This window comes from Cynoglossus semilaevis, chromosome 13 (assembly GCF_000523025.1).
Source record: "Cynoglossus semilaevis isolate Cse_v1.0 chromosome 13, Cse_v1.0, whole genome shotgun sequence".
Lineage (NCBI taxonomy): Eukaryota > Metazoa > Chordata > Actinopteri > Pleuronectiformes > Cynoglossidae > Cynoglossus > Cynoglossus semilaevis.
Genome location: NC_024319.1, coordinates 9,532,141 through 9,542,304, shown reverse-complemented (window position 1 = coordinate 9,542,304; position 10,164 = coordinate 9,532,141). Strand labels below are relative to the sequence as shown.

Genomic DNA, 10,164 nt, shown 5'->3' with positions numbered 1-10,164 from the left:
TTACAGGCTTTTAACAATGTTGATAACGTCGTACAGTCGTTTAATGTCAGACACTGTTGATTCAAAAGTTCTTTAGTAGTTTTTATTTTTCTCCTTGGTCGCTCATATCTCAAGTGACTCCTGCTGAGTTACAATAATTCATGCTGCCCAGACTTTTCATATCTGGACATCTGTACTTGGTCAGGTGCCGGCGTCCTGGTGGGTCCAGAACATACACGCCTTATGTCACCAGGACTTGATTAGGTCGGCCCTCTCTCTGTGTCCTTTCACCGAGGTTACACTTGGCTACACTCTCACTACATGTGCTGACACCACCTTATGCTTATGCGCTGTCCCAGTGGGACATTTAAAACAGTACCGTCTTTTGTTATGGAGCGTCAACCTTTCACTTCAGTCTGTGCAGAGAGATGCATTTGAACATCTGCGTTTGGAATAAATTTGTTTCGGGGTTTTTTTTGCCTCCTCCGTCACACTGAGCTGACATCATCTGCTCTGTTCTATTGGGCTTTAGAGAAGAGTTCCAAAACCCAAATTGTTCCTGGCATCTGTGGTGGCAGACGGTGAACACTTCTGAATGATCTCTGATTGACTTTGAATTGATTGATAGATGATACTGTCGGCCTTTTTGGCCTTCTGATGAACCTGTCACTGTGGACACACCCTGCCTTTTACCCAGTGTCACCAGGGATTGGCTCCATTAGATGAATGAATAAATAAGAGCAGCCACACTGACCCAGACAACCGGGCAGTTTGCACCGAGAAATCTTAGGTTAAAAAAAAAAGATTCCAATGAAAAAGCTCAGACGTTTGAAACTCTCTGCTCCATCAGCCTAAAACACTGTTCTTTTAAAGTCTCAAAAACTGCTGTTTTCAACAACTGACTTGTCTCGACCAACAGTCATTTCTGTGAAACTCAACTGGGACAAATGATAACGGTGGCCTTTTGGAAACACTAATGGAAACTACTGGAAAGGTTGTATTAATAACAGTATTTAAAAAGCACTTTTACAGTACTTTTACTTTTTCAAGCTGACTTTTAATGACTGTGGATTGAACAGGAAGGCAGTGTTATATAGAGAGGGCTCATCTCAGTGGGTTGTTGTGAAGACGTCACACAGTGAGGACAGGAGGATGTTTACAGCCACTTTTATTTCCCTCTCATTAACAGAAGCTATTTCCTGCAAAGGGAAAGGAATCATTCTTGATGAAGGAAAAAAAAGACTGACACATTAAAGACATTAAATCAATAAAAATCAATCAATTAAAATCTTTGAGCAGAAAAGGAGCAGAGCTTTTGCACAATTCTTTTGGAAAAAAATACAAGTTAGAATTAGCTTAGAAATGATACATGCTGATGTTGTACCTACGTCATATGTGCTGTGTATGTCTGATGGTGTAGAACACATTTTAATATATCAATATTAGGGATGTCCGATATTAACTTTTTGCCAATATCTGATATGCCGATATTGTCTAATCACTTAATTTCTGATTCCGTTATCAACCAATACCAAATAGGTCTGGTAATATTAATTTGTTAATCAACAAAGCACTGTATGAGTATGACATTAAATAAATGAGCTGCAATGCTGACATCTAGTGACTTTCACTTTAATATACAGCAGTTTATCCCCAAAATGTTTTGGGCCTATATCATTTGGCGAAACCCAGGTATCAGGTTTTCATTATTGGTGGAAAAACCTATAATGATTCTTACAGATATTACATAATATGCTAATATCGGTTGATATGATCATATAATGATGTGCCTAATAAATATAGAAAACTATAAAATGCATCAGATTAAGTTTCCAATTATAGATTAAGTTACACTGTACCATAAATTTAACCTTCCAGATCCTTCTTTTCACCACTTGACATTCACCCGGGCTCAGCAGTGTATAGATGTTTTTTTTTAAACCACAGACAGAAAGAGGACACACTATCTGTTCGTCCTTGTTTCCATTTTCTGCTCAGCTACGTTATTGACCGCCGCTGAGGGCTGTTCAGGGAGAATCCCTGAACATGTTTGGACCATGAGAAAGTCAATGTCTTTCAATTTCAGACCTAAATATAAAAACTGCTCAGGTTCACCTGATCATCAGATTCAGGTTTGTGTTTGTGGTGTGAGCACTGGTCCATGCATTTGCCCTAACCAGCTGCCCCTACAGCAGGGCTTATCTCCCTGCTCCTGAGCCATTGTTAGTCATCACCCGACAGGGACTGGAGATGCCAGAGCTGAGGGGACACACACATACACACTGACAAACACACACACAGGAGTTTGTGTTTTGTGAACACTGTACATAGACAATGCATCGTCTAACCTAGGCGTGGGCAAACTATGGTCCAGGGGCTGGATGTGGCCCATTCACCTTTTTAATCCGGCCTGCTAAACTAGATGGCGTAGAAAATGATAAAAGTGTTTTAGCATTTTATCAGGTTAACCCACGCCTGGTCTAACTCTTAAACCTCACCTTGACCAATACAGATTTATACCCAGTCCTCATCCTCAGGCTAACTCTAATTTAATCCTAATTCTAATCCTAACTCCAAACAAAATCTTGAACCTAAAAATACTCTGTAGTCACTCAGTGTGAACCTGCAGAATGTTCCCAGGAATATAACTTTACTAGAAACCCACCCATACACACACACAGACACACGCACACACAGACACACACACACACAGATGTGCTGCTGTCCTGATTGATGACAGGGTCAGATCTAAAATAGACTGATGAAGTAACATCTTTGTCAGTTGGGGATTAACAGATATTTTTGACGTTACTATTTTGGAGAATAAATGCACTGTAGGAAAAAAAAAAGAAAAAAATGATGACCTTGAATGTAATGTCTCCACAATGGGGAATTTTAATTAGTCTACACTGCATTCACTTTGTATTGGCTCATCACGAGAATACTAATGCTTCACTTCAAAGCAACTGACAGTAGCAAGTAGAAAAAGAAGAAAAAAGAAAAATCCAGGAAAATCCGGGCTGAAGATAACGAACCAGTTTAACCTTCATTTCTCCTGTTCTTCCTCCTCTTCTTCAGGTGGACATCAGAAGGAGCTCATCGTCTCTAAATCGGACACCAAGGTGTTAATAACAGACTACAGCCCGGCCAAAGCCTACACGGTCGGTGTCATCGCTGTCAGAGGCGGCGTGCAGAGCAAACCGCTGCAGGGCAGACATAAAGGTTTGTTCATACATTTGTTGTTGTTGTTCTTTATATCTTCTAACCTATGGCTGTGCCTTGTTGCTCCCACACACTACGCTCTGCTCTTTTGTTCACATCTCTCCAACAGTGGCTGTGGCCTTCACCACTCTGCTGCTCACTGTTGACACAGCATTACTATTCTGTGCTGTCAAATCTGCTCTGCCTCCTCCTGCTGCTCCTCTCTCATCCTGTTATTTACTTCCTCACCTTCTCATACTGGACTCTCTTTCCTGCAACCACCCCAACCCCCCCCCCCTATATTTTGAGTTTTGTTTGCACCAATATACAGTATATATGATGACAGTATAATTGCCATATGGATGGCATTTTTCTTTTACATTTTTAGGGAGCTATGCTCTGAGAATGAAAAAGAAAAGTTAAAGCATCTTTTGAAGTTCAGTAAAAAGACAATCAGCACCACATCCTCGTTAGCATCAGGACATTAACGAGCCAAGACATCTCTATCTATTTGAAAAAAGAACCACCAGTCAGCAATATTTAACTTTCATTCCCATTAACCTAAGAATTCATTCTTCTAATATAAGCTTTATTTTTTGTCAGAATTCTGCCAATACTGATAAACTCTTTGGTGCCTGTGAATCAGCATTCATTGGTCAAATGACTCAGCAGTATACATTGATTTTGTTATTGGCTGTAGTAATAGCTTACCATATTCTGTATTATTCACAGCCGCTATCTTTATTTTCACACCAAAAAAAAAGGGATACAACATGTGCTTTTTATGAATCCTAAATAAAAGTAATCTAAAACTAAACCTAATTTAATGCAAAGATACTGTAATAACATCAGATATTTGTATCAGATATAATTTTAAAAAAGTTGAATATTTCAGCAACAATGTTTGAAGAAGAGACATCAATTCTAGTTTATATTCTTTGGTCACAGAACTAATTTCACAGTGACAGTGGAATCATTCTTTCTTCACTCCATTCTGTTGACATATTTTGACTGCTTTCCATCTGTTCTCGCCACATTTATCACCTGGTGTCTTCCAAGATTTCTGTGTCCCCCGTGTGCTTTTATTCCACATTCATGCACACTCAATGAGCGGAAGTCTCTCTAACTGTGGGTTTCCACTAACACCTCACTTATCTGTTTAATCTGCTCTAGCTGAAATAGGTGAGAGTGATGAAGGAGGCAAGACTGAACCTCAGACACGGACTGATTCACTTGGACCTCCAGATGAAGCCAATGAGATCTCAGGAGGTAGGACGAACCTTTACTTCACTTGAACCTGACCTTGTATGCACTTGTAAAAAAAAAAAGACAAGGGGAGTCGTACTGTGCAGAAGGAGTCCTCCAGTCTATTGCCATAGAGATGTTTGGAGGAAGGAAAAAACAGCTGCTGCTGGTGTCTCCACCACATCAGCTTCCTGCATCAGAAAGGCAGTGACTGGTGACGTGGGTCATTAAACTTGCAGGGCCTCAGGGCAAGATGCCCATAAAATAACTGCGTTTGCCTTTAAAATTCTCCTGATGGGGCCGTTTTGCTCCGTTCAGTAGTTGTATTTTTAAAACCTTAGTAAAGATATCCTGCTAGGCTGTTGACACAAGTCAACAGCAAAAGTTAGTAAATAATTAAGAAGACTAACAACTAACAAGTTTGGAATTTTGTTTTTAACCAGAAATGGGCATAAGAATAGTTTACCAGACTATACCAGACATAACTAGGTAGATAGTTCAAACATACAGATGACAAAGTAGCCAAAGTGTTACAGGGGATATTAATGATATTAATATCCAGCTATAATTAAAAGTAAAATGTAAAAATTACACTGTCATAGCAAAATTAGCTTAGCGTTAGCACAAAAAATGACAAAATAACTGATGAGCTGCCAATTGATTCAACAGTAAAAGCCAAAAATAATACAACAACAAGGCTAACCAAAGACATAGCTTAGTTAGCCCATGTATAGATGAACAGGTGCCAAACGAAGAGTATAGTGAAGCCAGACATGAAGTCAAATATGTAGCTTTAGTAATAGATCAAAGCTTTTCAAAAGATACTTAAATTTGATAAAGTCGCCTTAAAAATCAACCCAGAAATGTTAAAAACATTTCACAGGGCCCATGAAGCCACTATTTAAAATGTTAATTTCATCCTCTGGACACTGAATGTCCATAAAAGTGAGTGTGGATGTCCAGTTGGACCTCGAGACAGACAGACAGACGGATGGACAGACAGACAGACAGACATGGGCCTGGTTGAGTAACACATGTGAGAGTCGAACTGCCAAAACCATATAATCCTCACTGGTGAATCATTCACTGAGCTGCTCCGTGGAAACTCTTCTACACGCCGGCTGCTGAGTGATATTTTGGTGACAATTGATATCAGGCGACGAGTGACCCGCTCTGCTTCTTTGTCTCTGCATGGCTGCCTTTTCATTTGAGGAGAAACTCCGGCTCCGTGTCTGTTTATTATCGAAACCAAGACAGTCCTTTGTTTGGCAGCATCGCTGTGTTCTTTATTTATACAATGTTGAATATTTTTCCAAAGTGTGAGAACAAAGAAATCCATTTATGTCCCTGATTGAGAGCGTGCTAGCACAGAACGAGTCTTTAAGGTGTTGATTTCTTTACCAAAGCAGAGACTCTTTGTCTGCAGAGCACTTGGTCATTTGTAAAAATGTCTAAAAATGTGTGTGTGTGTGTGAAACAGACAAGCCTTATGTTATAGTCTTTCACTTCACCACAGCGACGAACATTTGCTCATCGCTGGGTGTCAGACACATTAATTGGTGCTGAGGTAGGAATTTGATTAATTTCAAAGTTTTAAATGTCACTTGAAGTGACATTTGTACTACAATATTGTATTCTGGTGTGCACACAAAGTGAAAAACTCATTACTCGCTGCTCCGAATTTTAATATAGAGTGGTCAATCCCATGATGCTGTTTCTAAACAAAAAGTCTGTTGCCTACCTGTTCCTCCCTGTGAGTCGTAGTACTCACCACTACAAATGCAGATTGAAGTCCTGAGGCAGTAAGTTTCTAATTGTCTGAGTCTGTGCCGCTGAGGTGCTGCCCCGTAGAAACCAATTAAAGAAGCCACAACGTTAAGGACAAAAAATCAAACCAGAATATCTTTAATAAAAAAGTTCATTCTGAAGCAACTGTTTTTTTTTTTTACTTGAGCAAGGTTAGCATGCCTAAGCTAATTTAGCTAAAGTGACTTCATGGCATTTTAGAAGAAGCTTCCTTGCTGTTGTACAGTGGTATTTTTTGGGCAAAATTTATTTGACAAATTCTGAGACCAAGAACAGACATTTCATCTTGAAGGGTAATTTATTATAATAACAGTAGAATAGAGAACAACAGGCTGAATAGGTGTATGCTATGCTGACGCCTTTCGTGGCTGTCAGTGTGAAAATAACACACGTGAAATTATATATTTTAATATATAAGTCGCACCTGAGTATAAGTCGCTAACCCAGCCAAAGGAAGAAAAAAGTGTGAGTTATAGTCCAGAAAATACGGTAATCATCCCTTTGTGCATCTCATTTGTTGTGGTCAGTACTGTATCCTTCCAGTTGGATGCTCAGGTTTCTGTCTCCTCTACTTTAAGTGGGTTATTAACACAGATTATAGATTCATAAATGTTAGGAATCAGAGTCTGGATTAAAAAAAACTCAGTCTTTTATGAATGGGTAAACTGTTTGCGATGTATTTCCATCTGACACAGTGAAGGAGAGAGAGGTGTGTAATTATGTGTGTGAATGTGTGTTTGTGCACCAATGAGCAATTAACCATGTTGTTAAACTTATTTATAGACACTTTGCATTCATGAATACATAATCATCCAGGTCTGAGGTGCAGATGAAAACACACGGCTTATAAATCCAGGCAGAAAGGTGCATTGTGGGACACGACTTGAAACACATTAAAACACACTAAAAATATGTTTGTCTGTTGTTTTACCCCAGGTGTGAATTTGATTGTTTTCCTCCAGCCTTTTTTTTTTTTTCCTGTTTTGGTTGATGCTGGAGTTTTGGCATGACAATTTGTGTGATGACAGATATTTTGATATTTTTGAAAAACAAATTTATTCTCCATCACCACCAGTAGAGACGAATATGGAGTCTTTTAATAGAAGAGTGTGTTCCTGTTGTGGTGCAGCTCCCTGCTGTGCCTGTGGTGCAACACATCTGGTTACCAAATTACCCCCAAAATCTAGTATGCGAGTGTGTGCTGTGAATCTCCCTGCGGTGCTGAATTGGCATCAAATACACACATGCACACACACACACAGACACGCACACATTTATCAGAGCGACTCCCCATTCACTGTGACAGCGGTGACCTTGATCTGTGTTCTGCTTCGTACCTGTTGGGTATTATAATCATATCACGCTGTGCTTTTGTACTGGGAGTGTGCACTTGTGTGTGTGTGTGTGTGTGTGTGTGTGTCTGGGTAGATCAATAGTAGGTGCTGCATCTACTACAACACGTGACTCACTTCCTTTCTTCTCCTTCTTTGTCACGCTATCTTTGTACTTATTCGTCCACCATTTGACCAAGTCTTCATTTGTATTTGTACATAGTGTGTGTGTGTGTGTGTGTGTGTGCGTGTATGTGTGTGTGTGTGTGTAATACTCATGCCATTACTTGCTGTTTTTTGGGTTAGTTTTAATAGTTATACTTGTGGGTATGTTTTTTGGTTTAGTTTTAATAGTTATACTTGTGGGTACATTTAATGCTCTTGTTAAAAATGACTACTGTCTAGTCCAGGTATGGGCAAACTACGGCCCAGGGGCCGGATGCGGCCCGCTTGGATTTTTAATCTGGCCCACCAAACGTATCCAAATGATGTTATTAATTTATATTATCATTATACTTCTGCCTTTTCCCTGCTATGCCCCCATTTCCCCAGAAGGTTGTGTAGAAAAGGCTAAATGCTCGTCTATCTGCTCCTGACCCGGCTCCCCCGTCAAATTTTAGGACCCATTTTGACCAAATCGAATGTAACACCTGGCAAATATGTTATGATAAAACTAGTCAAAGCTGTTGGAGACGCCCCCGAACATGTTCTGTTTATTAAAATCAAAGACCTTTTAAAAATTATAACATCACTGTCAACTCACGTCATATAAATGTGTTATTCTGTTTGACCCTATATTTGTTTATTAGTTCTTTATATTGATGAATGAGAGGTCAGTACAGTCTTCATCAATGTTTATAAACGATGATAAATGATCCATGGTAAACGTGTAGTACCATAACTATCCAAAACCAAATCAATATTTTTTACATATATTCCAGTATGTAGTATATTAGTTTGTGATCATACAAGTCTAATCCAATCTAATGATGACCTGACTGCAAGAACACAGAGTGGTTATTATAAAACACCAGAAGAATCCACACCGTGACCCATTTACAGGGCGTTATTCACACCCGGGTCAGTGTGTCTCAGATCACCTCCTTGGTTAATTGACGGCTCATTAACTCTTCACAGGATGAAATGACCGGTGTGAGTGAGAGCGTTCCCCTCTGCCTCGTACTCCGACGATTTATTATCAGCTGGATTTGACCTGCAACCTTCTTGGAGGAAGTCAAATCTCAAACCCACTGAGCTTCAGCCGCCCCTTGAACCAGATTTTCTCAATTGATGGTTAAAGACCAGAAAGTGGGTCAGAGGGATAATTTGGTCTGACCAGGGGACCAGAGAACACCATTAACACCAGTCCAGTCCCACAGAAGCACTCTCTTATTTGACCAGGTTTTTATTTGAGCAGCTGCATCCTTTAAAGTGAATCTAATCTAATCAGTAATATACACATGTAATCTGGATTTTAGATTTTAATGCTTCAAACGAAAAAGTCAAAAGACTAAAGAAGGTTTGAGGTATTATTTTATCCTTGGATCATTTGAAAAACTGCAGCATTAATCCAGCGTCCCCGTCTGTAGGTGTTTTTCTGGAGGCGTTCACTTCTGTTGTTTGTCTGTAAATTAGAAAGGAGAATTGGATTTTCTTAGATGGGTTTTAAAGTTTAGAGGATGTGTCCATTAACGGAAGGAAGTAGCAGGAATCTTCCTCCGCTCTCTGTGAAATAACCACCTCAGCCGCCCTCATTTGTCCTAATGATACTCTACAAATGACTTAACCACATATTGCAGAGCCTGAGCACAAGCTGCTGTGGACCAAACACAGACGGTCTGTCCCCGGGCCCTGAAGTGACGCAGATTTTCTGTCTGCTCTTGGAGTGTCTTTGACTCCGTCTGACTCTGAGCAAACAGGAAATATTTCAAAAAGATATTTTACGGCAGCGTACAAGTCCGCGATTCGAAACACGGGTCGGAGACTTTTCAGTGAGGAGCAATTTTTAAGAGCTTCTAAATCAATGAGTGACGTGTGTGTGCACCGGATTCAGCTGCTGGAGAGAATTCCTTCTGTTCTAGAATATCAGTTTTTGAGATCAAGTGTGTTCTCTGTGCTGTGTCTGCTGCAGAGAAGATGACTTTCGTGTGCTGTGTTAATTTATAAAACCACTCCGGGACAGCACAGGAAAGTGTTTAAATATAAGTTCTGGGTAAAATATCCTTCAAGACCAGAGGACGTCTGTGTGTGAGGCCTGTGTGTGCTGTAGGTGTGTCTGTGACTATATTTGTCCCACATGTGGGTCACTCTCTTGCTGTAGATAAGGAGTTGCCAGTTGTTCTGCACAACCATAGAGAAGTGTTAGAAAATGCCAATGAGGCAAGACTTGAAATCCTCCCCTGCATTAGTGTATTTGAATTTGTTAATATTTTTTATTGTTGATTTTTAATTTGAGTCAAGGCTCTTTTTGACAGTTTAGGAAAACTGTGAAGAAAACCTGTTCAACTGAATCAATACCAATTTACTGGTTGACTTAACATGAAATGTCAAAACAATTAGACACACAAGCACACGTGCACACACACACACACACACACACACA

The 10,164-nt window shown here is 39.8% G+C and overlaps 1 protein-coding gene across 3 annotated transcripts in view; it reads left to right on the top strand.

Annotated features, from left to right (window-relative positions):
- col14a1a (collagen, type XIV, alpha 1a) overlaps positions 1 to 10,164 on the top strand; it is a 120,429-nt gene that overhangs the window by 18,113 nt on the left and 92,152 nt on the right. For all 3 annotated transcript variants that reach the window (XM_025061661.1, XM_008323480.3, XM_025061660.1), the window contains exons 4-5: positions 3,058 to 3,201; positions 4,354 to 4,449. In XM_025061661.1, the coding sequence (XP_024917429.1) occupies positions 3,058 to 3,201; positions 4,354 to 4,449 (240 nt within the window). The remainder of the gene's footprint in view (positions 1 to 3,057; positions 3,202 to 4,353; positions 4,450 to 10,164) is intronic.